Source organism: Scyliorhinus torazame, chromosome 25 (assembly GCF_047496885.1).
Source record: "Scyliorhinus torazame isolate Kashiwa2021f chromosome 25, sScyTor2.1, whole genome shotgun sequence".
Lineage (NCBI taxonomy): Eukaryota > Metazoa > Chordata > Chondrichthyes > Carcharhiniformes > Scyliorhinidae > Scyliorhinus > Scyliorhinus torazame.
In genome coordinates, this window is record NC_092731.1 from 24,421,603 (window position 1) to 24,436,696 (window position 15,094).

The window sequence follows — 15,094 nt, forward strand, 5'->3', positions numbered from 1 at the left end:
ATCATAGAATTTACAGTGCAGAAGGAGGCCATTCGGCCCATTGAGTCCACACCGGCCCTTGGGAAGTGCACCCGACTTAAGCCCAAGTTGAATTGAGCCCTGGGAAATCTTTTGGGAGAATCGCGTCCTTGACCTTGTGTGACATCATAATAATCTTTTATTGTCACAAGTATGAAGTTACTCTGAAAAGCTCCCTGTTCGGGTAAGCCGGTACGGGAATTGAACCCGTGCTGCTGGCCTTGTTCTGCATCACATGTCAGCTGTCTAGCCCACTGAGCTAAACCGGCCCAAGCAGCTATGGTGAAATTGGAATCAATGGGGTTTGGAGCAGGGAATGCTCTACTGATTGGACAAAGGAGGACATTTCGGCAAATAAATCCCTGGGGTTAAATGGCGGGAGTTTCTCTCACTGTCTTACAATGGTGACAGTCGGGTAGTTTTATTGGCAATTTCACTTGTTTTTACACAATCACTTTCTGTTTTCTAGGGAGAACAGCATCACCACAAATGACTTCAACCCCAAGGTAAATGTAACAGGGAGATCCGGCTGAATTTCACAGCTGTTGGGTTTGGTTTTGCTCCAGTCCATCTGTAATCCAATCAAAACACTCCAGGACAGGTACAGCACGGGATTAGATACAGAGTAAAGCTTCCTCTACACTGTCTCCATCAAACACTCCCAGGACAGGTACAGCACGGGGTTAGATACAGAGTAAAGCTCTCTCAACACTGTCCCCATCAAATACTCCCAGGACAGATACAGCACGGGGTTAGGTAGAGAGTAAAGCTCCCTCTACACTGTCCACTTCAACACTCACAGGACAGGTACAGCACGGGGTTAGATACAGAGTAAAGCTCCCTCTACACTGTCCCCATCAAACACTCCCAGGACAGGTACAGCACGGGGTTAGATACAGAGTAAAGCTCCCTCTACACTGTCCCCATCAAACACTCCCAGGACAGGTACAGCACAGGGTTAGATACAGAGTAAAGCTCCCTCTACACTGTCCCCATCAAACACTGCCAGGGCAGGTACAGCACGGAGTTAGATACAGAGTAAAGCTCCCTCTACACTGTCCCTATCAAAACACTCCCAGGACAGGTACAGCACGGGGTTAAATACAGAGTAAAGCTCCCTCTACACTGTCTCCATCAAGCACTCCCAGGACAGGTACAGCACGGGGTTAGATACAGAGTAAATCTCCCTCTACACTGTCCCCATCAAACACTCCCAGAACAGGGACAGCACGGGGCTAGATACAGAGTAAAGCTCCCTGTACACTGTCCCCATCAAACACTCCCAGGGCAGGTACAGCACGGGGTTAGATACAGAGTAAAGCTCCCTCTACACTGTCCCCATCAAACACTCCCAGGACAGGTACAGTATGGGGTTAGATATAGAGTAAAGCTCCCTCTACACTGTCTCCATCAAATACTCCCAGGACAGGGACAGCACGGGGCTAGATACAGAGTAAAGCTCCCTCTACACTGTCCCCATCAAACACTCCCAGGACAGGTACAGCACGGGGTTAGATACAGAGTAAAGCTCCCTCTACACTGACCCTATCAAACACTCCCAGGACAGGTACAGCACGGGGTTAGATACAGAGTAAAGCTCCCTCTACACTGTCCCCATCAAACACTCCCAGGACAGGTACAGCACGGGGTCAGATACAGAGTAAAGCTCCCTCTACACTGTCCTCATCAAACACTCCCAGGGCAGGTACAGCACGGGGTTAGATACAGAGTAAAGCTCCCTCTACACTGTCCTCATCAAACACTCCCAGGACAGGTACAGCATGGGGTTAGATACAGAGTAAAGTTCCCTCTACACTGTCCCCATCATACACTCCCAGGCCAGGTACAGCACAGGGTTAGATACAGAGTAAAGCTCCTGTCATAATGTACACCAGTATATCATGGTGCAGACACACACACACTGATGGACACACAGCAAGACCAATCAACACACAGAACACCGTAGCCAATCACCAGTTAGAGCACACTTACTATATAGACAGAGGGCATCAGAGCTCCGGCTCATTCGGGATGCAGCTTCTTAGAAGGACAGAGCTTACAGCTTACAGCACAGATCTTCACCATGTGCTGAGTGCATAGACTGGTTAGGACAGGCATAGGTCTTTAGTTTAATCTAACATCGTGTTAACCCACAGTGAAAGTATGTTCAACAGTTTCTAACTTAATAAAATAGTGTTGCGCTATTTTAAGTGTTGGTGGCCTGTATGTGTTCCACGGATCCAGAGCACCCAACACATCATGGTACCAGTAGTTGAGGGATGTTAGAACTTCTTAGGCCTACCTGCAAGTGATCTGCCTTCCACCAGCATACCGTCATCCTGCAAAATGGACAGCGTCCGCCCGCCGCCACTGCTCCGCATCACCGGTAACCCAGGGGTCAACTGGAAGATCTTCAAAGAATGCTTCCAGCTCTACCTTGAAGCCACAGACCGGGAAGCTGCCTCAGACACCAGGAAGATCGCTCTCTTCCTATCCACGGCCGGGGACCATGCCATCCACATTTTCAATTCTCTCACCTTTGCTGATGGTGAAGATAAATCAAAATTCAAGACGGTCCTCCTCAAGTTTGACAGTCACTGCAACATCGAGGTGAATGAAAGTTTTGAACGCTATATATTCCAACAGCGTTTGCAGGGTAAGGATGAACCTTTCCAGTCCTTTCTCACCCACCTCCGCATCCTTCCGCAGTCCTGTAATTCCGGGCCCACCTCCGACTCCATGATACGCGACAAGATCGTTTTCGGTGTTCAGTCGGACCCCCTACGCCAGCAGCTCCTCAAGGTAAAGCAGCTCACCCTAGCGACCGCCATCGAGACCTGCGTGCTACACGAACACGCCGCTAGTCGGTATTCCCACAACCAAGTGGCTGAAACGGCACGGCAAGGTCCCTACGTGGCAGAACGGGTCCAAGCAATCGAGCAATTCCAGGGCCTCAGCCTGGATGAGGGCGGCCATTTCGCGCGCTTTTCACGGACTCCCGCGCTTGTGCGCACCGAACGAGGGGACGGCGACGTCGACAAACGGACTGTGCAGGCGCGCACCACGTATGATCGCACTACGCATGTGGGGTTCGCGCAGCAAACGTACTGACGCTTCAACATGCAGCAACTGTGGCTCCGCCCACTTAAAGCGGCAATGCCCTGCCAAATCCCGACGATGCCTGAGATGTGGCAAACGTGGCCACTATGCTGCTTTATGCAGATCAGCTCAGCCTGCAAACTCTCGTCATTCCAGCCAGCCTCGCAGGGATGTCCGGGCCATTCAACCCACGGTCACCAAGCCCGATTCGGACCTGCTACCCGATATTGACACCAAGGACCCAAAGGTGCCTTTTCGAGTCGGTATCATTACAAAAAACAGGGTGTCCCGAAGCAAAGAATCCTGCCTCTATCGGTATACAGCATCGATCCGGACGATGAGTGGTGTGCCACCCTTACGGTCAACCGGTCCCAAATATGATTCCGCATGGTGCCTCCGCCAATCTCATTGCGCGGTCTGATCTCCAAAGCCTTCGTGTCAAACCAGCCATCCTTCCATCAGCCTGCCAGCTATTAGATTGCAATGGCAATGCCATTGTTGCCAGCGGCTCATGCCAACTTGAAGTGATGCACGGGTCACTTTGTGTGCTCCTCAAAAGCCTCCCTGCTTGGCGTGCAGGCATGCAAGCTGTTGAACCTAGTTCAGAGAGTTCACTCTCTCTCTCCTGCTGACGCATCTGCCTTTCAGGACACTGACTTCAGGGTGCAGCTCAACGCCATTATCAACCAGTATCACGACGTCTTCGAGGGCATGGGCACGCTCCCGTACACCTACAAGATTTTATTAAAACCGAATGCCACGCCTGTGGTGCACGCACCTCGCAGGGTCTCAGCACCCCTTAAGGACCGCCTCAAGCAGCAGCTGCAAGACCTCCAGAACCAAGGAGTGATTTCCAAAGTCACGGAACCAACCGACTGGGTCAGTTCCATGGTATGTGTAAAAAAGCCTTCCGGCGAATTGAGAATTTGCATTGATCCCAAGGATCTAAATCGCAATATTATGAGAGAGCACTATCCAATTCCCAAGCGCGAAGAGCTCACATGTGAGATGGCTCGCGCCAAGCTCTTTACCAAACTCAACGCCTCAAAAGGATTCTGGCAAATCCAGCTCGCTAAATCCAGCAGGAAACTCTGCACATTTAACACCCCCTTTGGAAGATTTTGTTACAACAGGATGCCGTTTGGGATCATCTCTGCATCAGAAATGATGGAAGGCATTGTTCGCGTCTATGTCGATGACATAATCATTTGGTCCACCATCCCGCAGGAGCATGTTTGTCGCCTCCAGCGCGTATTCAGACGTATACATGAGCATGGCCTCCGCCTCAACAGGGCCAAATGCACTTTTGGTCAGGAACTTAAGTTCCTCGGGGACCACATCTCCCAATTGGGTGTGCAGCCGGATGCGGACAAGGTAGCTGCCATCACAGCTATGAAAACACCAGAGGACAAGAAGGCGGTCCTCCGATTTCTGGGCATGGTCAATTTTTAGGGAAATTCATCCCTAACCTCACCTCTCATACCACGGCTCTCAGGAACCTGGTCAGGAAGACGACAGACTTCCAATGGCTCCCTGCCCACGAGCGCGAATGGAGAGAACTCAAGGCAAAACTGACCACGGCCCCGGTCTTAGCTTTCTTTGATCCAGCAAAGGAGACCAAAATTTTGACCGATGCCAGTCAGTCCGGCATTGGGGCAGTGCTCCTCCAACGTGATGAGGCCTCATCATGGGCCCCCGTTGCATATGCGTCACATGCGATGACCCCCACGGAGCAGCGCTACGCGCAGATAGAAAAGGAATGCCTGGGCCTTCTGACCGGTATTGTTAAGTTTCACAATTATGTCTACGGACTTCCTCATTCACCGTCGAGACCGACCATCGCCCGCTGGTCAATAAAATACAAAAAGACTTGAACGACATGAAGCCTCGCCTCCAGCGTATTCTTCTCAAGCTCCAGCGATACGACTTCCAGCTGGTATACACCCCAGGCAGAGACCTCATCATTGCTGACGCTCTCTCCAGGGCAGTCAACACTCCATGTGACCCAGCGGGATTTGTCTGCCAGGTTGACGCCCATGTGGCATTTGCGGCCTCCAATCTACCTGCCTCGGATGAAGGCCTCGTCCAAATTCGCCGCGAGACAGCGGCTGACCCCTTGCTACAGCGTGTCATTCACCACCAAACGGACGGGTGGCTCAAGGGCCAATGCCCTCAATTCTATAATGTCAGAGATGATCTGGCGGTAGTAGATGGGGTTCTTCTAAAACTGGACAATGAATAGCAGGCAAATTGCGGAGGGTGGCTGACTGGGTTTTAAGGAGCAATGCTGTCCACTACTACAGGCTGCGGCCTGCACAGTGAGGGATGTGTCCGCTCTCACCCTGGTTCATCAGGGCCGATTCATCAGCAGTTTCTGAATTTTGCATTGATTTTACTTCAATCTCTGCCTTTCCCTGTTTATCCAGATCACCTGGACAGAGGCCGATGCCACCAACGCCAAGCCACTGTTGAATGCCCTGCAAGATGCTGAAGACCAGGTATGTGGTTCCCGGTGGAGGTGGCTGCTGGCTTTATCATTTACATTGATTCCAGGGATGAAGGGTTTAACTTAGGAAGAGATTTTTAAAAAACAAACTGATTTTTACGGGATGTGGCCGTCGCTGGGTCAAGCCCAGCATTTTGTTGCCCATCCCTTTTTTTTTTTCCCCCCCCATTAAGTATTTTCTTTTATGTATTTTCTTTTATTTCCTTTTCTTTTCATGTACTTAATGATCTGTTGAACTGCTCTTTTCACTGTACCTCAGTACACGTGACAATAAACAAATCCAATCCAAACACATTCCCCAGCACCGGGTCCAACAGTACATGTCCTCTTGTTGGACCAGAAACATATTCTGCAGAAATTTACCTTGAACACACCCCAGGAACTCACACCTCTCTTGTAATTTTGCACTATTCCTATCCAAGTCTATATTTGAATCACTGAAGTGCCCCGTTATAATTACTTTACAATTCTGTACCTCTCTGTAATTTCTTTGCAAAATTGTTTCTCTACATTCCTTCCATTCGTGGTTTATATGCTACACCAATCAATTCCTTACCTCTAGCCAGAGATATTCTGTCCTTGACCCCTCTGGAGCATCCTCTCTCTCCAGTACTGTAATGTCATCTTTTGTCAATACTGCCACAATTCAGGATGGTTGGCGTAGTGTTCACAAAGACCACAAAATACCTTGAACTTAAACAATGCTATGAATTTATTAATACTACAAATTTGGATTCGGCATGTATTCCTAAAGAATACACAGTTGATTATTAACATTTAAACTACACTCATCTGCAGCTAATCTTTGTACTGATATAAACTATGATCTGCGCTCGCTCACACTATTTATACTTCTGACTCTCCAGCTAACTCCTGCACACACTCCCCCACAAGGCTTAGAATCACTGAGAGTTGGGAAATGTGGGCGCCGGTGAGGGGGGAAAGATGGGACATAGATGGAGAATGAGGAAGGGGAAGGGGAGGGGAAAGGGAGCTGCGCCACAAGAGGCGGGTCAGGTAAAGGGATGTTCCCGCGCCAGAAAGAATATGGCGGGAAGACAGGTGCAAGGCGGATGGGAGTTCCCCACACGGGGGGGTCGAGGAGTGAGCAGGAGTAGCCGGGGTCAGTTGAAGTCAGCTGACTTACGGAAGTAATATGGGGGAGCAATCACGCTAGAAAGAGATCTAGCCGGGGGGGGGGGGCGACAACTGGGTTGCTGCTGCGGAAATCCAAAAGGAAATGGCTAAAGAGTGGGTGGACGGGGATGGTATGCGACGCTGGGGGAGCGAATGGGAGCGTGGAGGCGGGATATGGGACTTGCCTAGAGAAGGTAATGGCTAGTCGACACGGGAGGGGGGCAGGTAGCCCCCTAGTGAGGCTGATGACGTGGAACGTGAGAGGCCTGAACGGACCGATTAAAAGGGCCCGAGTGCTCGCGCATTTGAAAGGACTAAGGGCAGACGTGGTTATGCTCCAAGAGATGCACCTGAAGGTGGCGGACCAAGTTAGGTTAAGGAAAGGATGGGTGGGACAGGTGTTCCACTCAGGACTAGACGCAAAGAACAGAGGGGTGGCCATATTGGTGGGGAAACGGGTAGCATTTGAAGCAAAGAACATCGTAGCAGATAGCGGAGGTAGATATGTAATGGTGAGTGGCAGGCTGGAGGGAATGGAGGTCGTGTTGGTTAATGTATATGCCCCGAACTGGGACGATGCGGGATTTATGAGACGGATGCTGGGGCGTATACCGGACCTGGAGGTAGGAAACTTGATTTTAGGAGGGGACTTTAATACTGTGCTGGACCCTGGGCTGGATAGATCCAGCTCAAAGACCGGAAGAAGGCCGGCAGCGGCCAAGGTGCTTAAGGGGTTTATGGACCAAATGGGGGGAGTGGATCCATGGCGATTTCTTAGACCTAGGGCTAGGGAGTTCTCCTTCTTCTCCCATGTCCATAAAGTGTACTCCCGGATAGATTTTTTTGTTTTGGGAAGGTCGTTGATCTCTAGGGTGGAAGAAGCTGAGTATTCAGCCATAGCGGTTTCGGACCATGCCCCACACTGGGTGGACCTGGAATTAGGAGAGGAAAGGGAGCAGAGAGCACTCTGGCGATTAGATGTGGGATTGATGGCGGATGAGGGAGTGTGTGCAAGAGTGCGGGGGTGTATCGAGAGATACCTGGAGGTCAATGACGACGGCGAGGTCCCTGTGGGAGTGGTATGGGAAGCACTAAAAGCGGTGGTCAGAGGAGAGCTGATCTCCATTGGGGCCCACAAAGGGAAAACAGAGGCCAAGGAAAGGGAAAGATTACTGGGGGAGATTTTAAGGGTGGATAGGGAATTTGCAGAGACCCCGGAGGAGGGACTGTACAGGGAGAGGAGACGACTCCAGACGGAGTTTGACCTCCTGACCACCAGAAAGGCGGAGGTGCTGTGGAGGAAGGCACAGGGGAGGAGGTATGAATATGGGGAAAAGGCTAGTCGCCTGCTGGCTCATCAATTGCGAAAGAGGACAGCGGCGAGGGAGATAGGGGGAATTAGAGATGAAAAGGGAGACACGGTGCGAAGAGCAGGAAAGATAAATGAGGTGTTCAAGACCTTTTATGAGGGGCTGTATAGGTCCCAACCCCCAGAGGGAGAGGAGGGGATGCGGCAGTTCCTGGATCAATTGAGGTTCCCGAGGGTGGAGGAGCAGGAGGTGGTAGGCCTGGGGGCACCAATTGGGGTGGACGAGGTTATTAAGGGACTGGGGAGCATGCAAGCAGGGAAGGCTCCGGGACCAGACGGGTTCCCGGTGGAATTTTACAGAAAATATGTGGACTTGTTGGCCCCGTTGATGGTGAGGACGTTCAATGAGGCCAGGGAAGGAGGGACTTTACCCCCGACAATGTCAGAGGCGACGATATCGCTAATTTTGAAGAGGGATAAAGATCCGTTGCAGTGCGGGTCCTATAGACCTATTTCATTATTGAACGTGGACGCCAAATTGCTGGCAAAGGTACTGGCATCGAGGATAGAGGACTGTGTCCCGGGGGTGGTGCACGAAGACCAGACAGGGTTCGTAAAAGGGAGACAACTGAATGTTAACGTGCGACGACTATTAGGGGTGATAATGATGCCCCCAGAGGAAGGGGAGGCAGAGATAGTGGCGGCAATGGATGCAGAGAAGGCATTTGATAGGGTGGAGTGGGAGTATTTATGGGAAGTGTTAAGGAGGTTTGGGTTCGGGAACGGGTTTATTAGCTGGGTCAAGCTTCTTTATGGGGCCCCAACGGCAAGTGTAGTTACGGGTCGACAAAGATCGGAGTATTTCCGACTATATAGGGGAACAAGACAGGGATGCCCGCTGTCTCCATTGTTGTTCGCGTTGGCAATTGAACCTCTGGCCATGGGGTTGAGAGACTCCAGGAAATGGAGAGGGGTAATTAGAGGGGGAGAAGAACACCGAGTCTCGCTGTACGCAGATGACCTATTGTTATACGTGTCGGACCCAGCGGGGGGGATGATAGATGTTATGCGAATGTTGAGGGAGTTCGGGGATTTCTCGGGGTATAGGCTAAACATGGGGAAGAGTGAATTATTTGTGATACATCCAGGGGACCAGAGTAGAGAGATAGAAGGCCTGCCTCTAAGGAAAGTGGAAAGAAACTTCCGATACCTGGGGATTCAGATCGCTAGGAGCTGGGGAACCTTGCACAGACTTAATCTGACACGGCTGGTAGAACAAATGGAGGAGGACTTCAAGAGGTGGGACATGCAGCCTCTGTCGCTGGCGGGCAGGGTGCAGGCAATTAAGATGATGGTCCTCCCGAGGTTCTTATTTGTATTTCAATGTCTCCCTATACTAATCACTAAGACCTTTTTCAATAAAATAGACAGGAGCATCACGAGCTTCGTGTGGGCAGGGAAAGTTCCGAGAGTAAGGAGGGGGTTCCTTCAGCGTAGCAGGGACAGAGGAGGATTGGCACTACCGAACTTGGGCGATTACAATTGGGCCGCCAATGTGGCAATGATACGTAAATGGATGATGGAGGGTGAGGGAGCGGCGTGGAAAAGACTGGAGAGAAAGTCCTGTAAAGGGACGAGTTTAGAGGCGCTGGTGACGGCGCCGCTACCGTTCTCACCTAAAAAGTTTACCACAAACCCGGTGGTGGCGGCAACATTGAATATCTGGGGACAGTGGAGGCGGCAGAGAGGGGTGCGGGGAGCCCTGGTGGGGTCCCCAATCAGGAACAACCATAGGTTCGCCCCAGGAAGAATGGATGGAGTATTTCAGAGCTGGCACCAGTTGGGAATTAGGAGGGTGGGAGATTTATTTATAGATGGGACTTTTGTGAGCCTGGGAGCATTGGAGGAAAAGGATAAGTTGCCCCGGGGAAACTTCCTGAGATATATGCAGGTGAGGGCGTTTACTAGACAACAGGTGAGGGAATTTCCGCTGCTCCCGACACAGGGGACTCAGGACAGAGTGCTTTCAGGGGTGTGGGTCGGAGAGGGCAAGGTGTCAGAGATATACCGAGAGATGAGGGAAGAGGGGGAGGAGTTGGTGGGCGAACTAAAAGGAAAGTGGGAAGAGGAGCTAGGGGAGGAGATTGAGGAAAGTATGTGGGCTGATGCCCTCAGTAGGGTAAATTCCTCTTCCTCATGCGCCAGGCTTAGCCTGATTCAATTTAAGGTGCTACATAGAGCACACATAACGGGGGCAAGATTGAGCAGGTTCTTTGGAGTAGAGGACAAATGTGGGAGGTGCGGCGGAAGCCCGGCAAACCACGCACATATGTTTTGGGCGTGCCCGGCACTGGAGGGGTATTGGAAGGGAGTGACGGGAGTGATTTCGAAGGTGGTGAAGGCCCGGGTCAAACCAGGCTGGGGGCTAGCTCTATTTGGAGTTGCGGATGAGCCGGGAGTGCAGGAGGCGAAAGAGGCCGACGTTGTGGCCTTTGCGTCCCTAGTAGCCCGGCGCAGGATCCTACTCATGTGGAAGGAGGCGAAACCCCCCGGACTGGAGGCCTGGGTAAATGATATGGCGGGGTTCATTAAACTGGAGCGGATAAAGTTTGCCCTGAGAGGATCGGCTCAAGGGTTCACCAGGCGGTGGCAGCCATTTCTCGACTACCTAGAGGAACGTTAGAGGGGAGACAGACGACCTGCAGCAGCAACCCGGGGGGGAGGGGGGAGGGGGGGGGGGGTTTAGTTTAGTTTATGTTAAACGATTATGGGGTTTAGTTATTTGTTTATTGTTAAAATTTCTTTACTGTTACGCTTGCTTTGTAAGAGGGAAAAAATTGTTGTTTGGAAAAATAATTTCAATAAAATATATTTAAAAAAAAAGAATCACTGAGAGTACTTGCAACTGTAGCTCCCTCTAGTGACTACAGTAGACACTTCATTAACCCTTGCAGTTCTTACAGTTATACCACACCACCGAGCCCCCTGCCCACCCCCACTCTACCCCCTTCCCTGTTTCTCTTGAACATCACGTGCCAGGAATATTTAACACCCGTCCTGTCCTTCTTTGAGCTAGGTCTCTGTTGTAGCAATAATAGCATAGTTCCATTTGTCAACCTGTGCCTGTAGCTCACCAATCTTATTAACCGTACTGAATTCACATTAACCCTGATTTCGTTGTTTTTTACTTTCCGCTTTACTCTGACCCTATCTAATGACTTATTAGTAACCTGCTCTAATTCTATCAAATTCTCCAAGCATTTTATTTACTTTGATACTGTTCTCTGAAATATCCTCCTTATCAGGATGGGTGAGTAAATTTTCAGATGACACTAAAGTCGGTGGAGTTGTGGACAGTGCGGAAGGATGTTGCAAGTTACAGAGGGACATAGATAAGCTGCAGCGCTGGGCTGAGAGGTGGCAAATGGAGTTTAATGCAGAAAAGTGTGAGGTGATTCATTTTGGAAGGAATAACAGGAAGACAGAGTACTGGGCTAATGGTAAGATTCTTGGTAGTGTGGATGAGCAGAGAGATCTCGGTGTCCATGTACATAGATCCATGAAAGTTGCCACCCAGGTTGAGAGGGTTGTTAAGAAGGCGTATGGTGTCTTAGCTTTTATTGGTAGAGGGATTTAGTTTCAGAGCCATGAGGTCATGTTGCAGCTGTACAAAACTCTGATGCGGCCGCATTTGGAGTATTGCGTGCAATTCTGGTCGCCGCATTCTAGGATGTGGAAGCATTGGAAAGGGTGCAGAGGAGATTTACCAGAATGTTGCCTGGTATGGAAGGAAGATCTTATGAGGGAAGGCTGAGGGACTTGAGGCTGTTTTCGTTAGAGAGAAGAAGGTTAAGAGGTGACTTAATTGAGGCATACAAGATGGTCAGAGGATTAGATAGGGTGGACAATGAGAGCCTTTTTCCTCGGATGGTGATGTCCAGCACGAGGGGACATAGCTTTAAATTGAGGGGAGATAGATATAGGACCGATGTCAGAGGTAGGTTCTTTACTCAGAGAGTAGTAAGGGTGTGGAATGCTCTGCCTGCAACAGTAGTGGACTCGCCAATACTAAGGGCATTCAAATGGTCATTGGATAGACATATGGACGATAAGGGAATAGTGTAGATGGGATTTAGAGTGGTTTCACAGGTCGGCGCAACATCGAGGGCCGAAGGGCCTGTACTGCGCTGTAATGTTCTATGTTATCAGTTAATACTTCTCAACTTCCCACTGGCAGTTTTCTCCCCTCCACTCTGAATTTCCCTTCAGGTTCCCATCCCCCTGCCAATCTAGTTTAAACCCTCCCCTATAGCAATTTGTACAGCTAATAAATCAAGCAGATGAAGGAAAACGCTTATGTTTTTTGATATCCCTATGATTTTTCTCCTAAAATTACTCACAACAGTGACCAGTAGAGTAATCTTCAAATCAGTGAAACTCGAAGGGACAATCTCGAACTGGACTTGACACGGACGAGGGTGGGTGGGGGGTTATGCAGAATCCCATCCCACCCAGGAGCCGTGGTGCTGGGGAAAGGGAAGACGCAGGCAGGGTGGGGAGAGAGAGTCTCACAGCAAGACTGTTCAGGTGGAATCGGCAGCAAAAACTCTTGTTGCCCATGCCTAATTGCCCCTTGAGAATCTGGTGGTGAGCCGCCTTCTTGAACCGCTGCAGTCCCTGTGGAGTAGGTACCGAAGCGGGAAAAGCAAATTCCTGCTGACGCTGCAATCTGAAACAAAAACAGAAAATACTGGATTTCAATTCAATTCCGGCCTCGGGTGACTGTCTGTGTGGAGTCTGCACGTTCTCCCCGTGTCTGCGTGGGTTTCCTCCGGGTGCTCCGGTTTCCTCCCCCAGTCCAAAGATACGCAGGTTAGGCAGATTGGCCGTAATAAATTGTCTTTTGGTGTCCAAAGGTTAGGTGGGGATACAGGGAGAGGGAGGGAGGGGCCGTGTGCCTGGATAGGGTGGTCTTTCGGAGGGTCGGTGCAGACTCGATGGGCTGAATGGTCTCTTTCTGTACTGTAGGGATTCTATGATTGTTAGTCTGACAGTATCTGTGGGGGGAGGAAGGAGCTAATGTTTAATGTCTGGATGACTCTTTGGCTGTATCCTCGCTTCTAGTTTCTCCAACTAGTGGAAACATCCTCTCCATGTCCACTCTATCCAGGCCTCTCAGTATCCTGCAAGTTTCAATGAGAGCACCCGCTAATCCTTCTAAACTCCAATGAGTACAGACTCAGAGTCGTCAACCGCTCCTCATACGACAAGCTCTTCATTCCAGGGATCATTCTTGTGAACCTCCTCTGGACCCTTTCCAAGGCCAGCACATCCTTCCTTAGATACGGGGCCCAAAACTGCTCACAATACTCCCAAGTGGGGTCTGACCAGAGCCTTACACAGCCTCAGAAGTACATCCCTGGTCTTGTATTCTAACCCTCTCGACATGAATTCTAACATTGCATCTGTCTTCCTTTCTAAAAAAAAATATATTTATTCAAGTTTTTCAACAAATTTTCAACAAAACTCCCCCCCTCCCCCCCCCCCCCCCCCCCCCCCCCCCCAACAAAAAGAAAGCAACAAGAACATAACAAGTAGAAATTATACACTGGATTTCCTCCATATACAGTAACCCCCCATATAACAGTAAAAAGCACAAATAAGGAAACCCCCCCCCCACCTTAACCCAAACACCACCACATGTTAAGTTACTATAGAGAAACCCCCCTCCCTCCCCCGCCCGTGGGCTGCTGCTGCTGACCTCCTCCTAGATAGTCTAGGAACGGTTGCCACCGCCTGAGGAACCCCTGCACAGACCCTCGCAGGGCAAACTTTATCCTCTCCAGCTTGATGAACTCTGCCATGTCATTGATCCAAGCTTCCACACTAGGGAGCTTCGCATCTTTCCATAATAGCAAAATCCTCCGTCGGGCTACCAGGGACGCAAAGGCCAGATACCGGCCTCTTTCACCTCCTGCACTCCCGGCTCGGCCGATACCCCAAATAGTGCCAACCCCCAACTCGGCTTGACCCGGGCTTTCACCACCTTGGACATAGTCCTCGCAAAACCCCTCCAAAACCCATCCAGTGCCAGGCACGACCAGAACATATGGACGTGATTTGTCCTCCACTCCAAAGAACCTACTCAACCTCGTCCCTGTCATATGCGCTCTGTGAGTAACCTTGAACTGTATTAGGCTGAGCCTGGCGCAAGAGGAGAAAGAATTAACCCTACTCAGGGCATCAGCCCACAGACCCTCATCTATCTCCTCCCCAAGCTCCTTCTCCCACTTGCCCTTTAACTCCTCCACCGAGGCCTCCTCCTCTTCATGCAGCTCCTGATATATAGCCGAAACCTTGCCTTCTCCAACCCATACACCCGAAATCACCCTGTCCTGAATCTCACGTGCCGGAAGCAGCGGGAATTCCCTCACCTGCCGCCTCACAAACGCCCTCACTTGCATGTACCTGAAAGCGTTTCCCGGGGGTAGCCCAAACTTCTCCTCCAACGCCCCTAGGCTCGCAAACGTCCCATCGATGAACAGGTCTCCCATTCTTCTAATCCCTGCCCGATGCCAGCTCCGAAACCCCCCATCCATCCTTCCCGGGACAAACCGATGATTCTCCCGAATCGGGGACCAAACCGAGGCTCCCACCTCGCCCCTGTGTCGCCTCCACTGCCCCCAGATCTTCAGCGTCGCCGCCGCCACCAGACTCCTGGTGTACCTTGTCGGCGAGAGCGGCAGCGGTGCCATCACCAGCGCCCTCAGGCTCGTGCCCACACAGGACGCCATCTCTAACCTCTTCCACGCCGCCCCCCCTCCCTCCATTACCCACTTACGGATCATCGCCACTTTGGCTGCCCAATAATAGCCACACAGATTCGGCAGCGCCAGCCCCCTCTGTCCCTGCTATGCTCCAGAAACACCCTCTTCACCCTCAGGGTCTTATTCGCCCACACAAATCCCATGATGCTCCTGCTTACCCGTTTGAAAAAGGCCTTGAGGATCAAAATGGAAGGCACT

General features: G+C 50.9%; 1 protein-coding gene across 1 annotated transcript in view; it reads left to right on the plus strand.

Moving 5' to 3' along the window:
- The window catches only part of LOC140402428 (calpain-2 catalytic subunit-like), a 282,202-nt gene that overhangs the window by 93,118 nt on the left and 173,990 nt on the right, over nucleotides 1-15,094 (plus strand). The window contains exons 13-14 of the mRNA XM_072490199.1: nucleotides 488-524; nucleotides 5,544-5,615. Coding sequence (XP_072346300.1) covers nucleotides 488-524; nucleotides 5,544-5,615 — 109 coding nt within the window. The remainder of the gene's footprint in view (nucleotides 1-487; nucleotides 525-5,543; nucleotides 5,616-15,094) is intronic.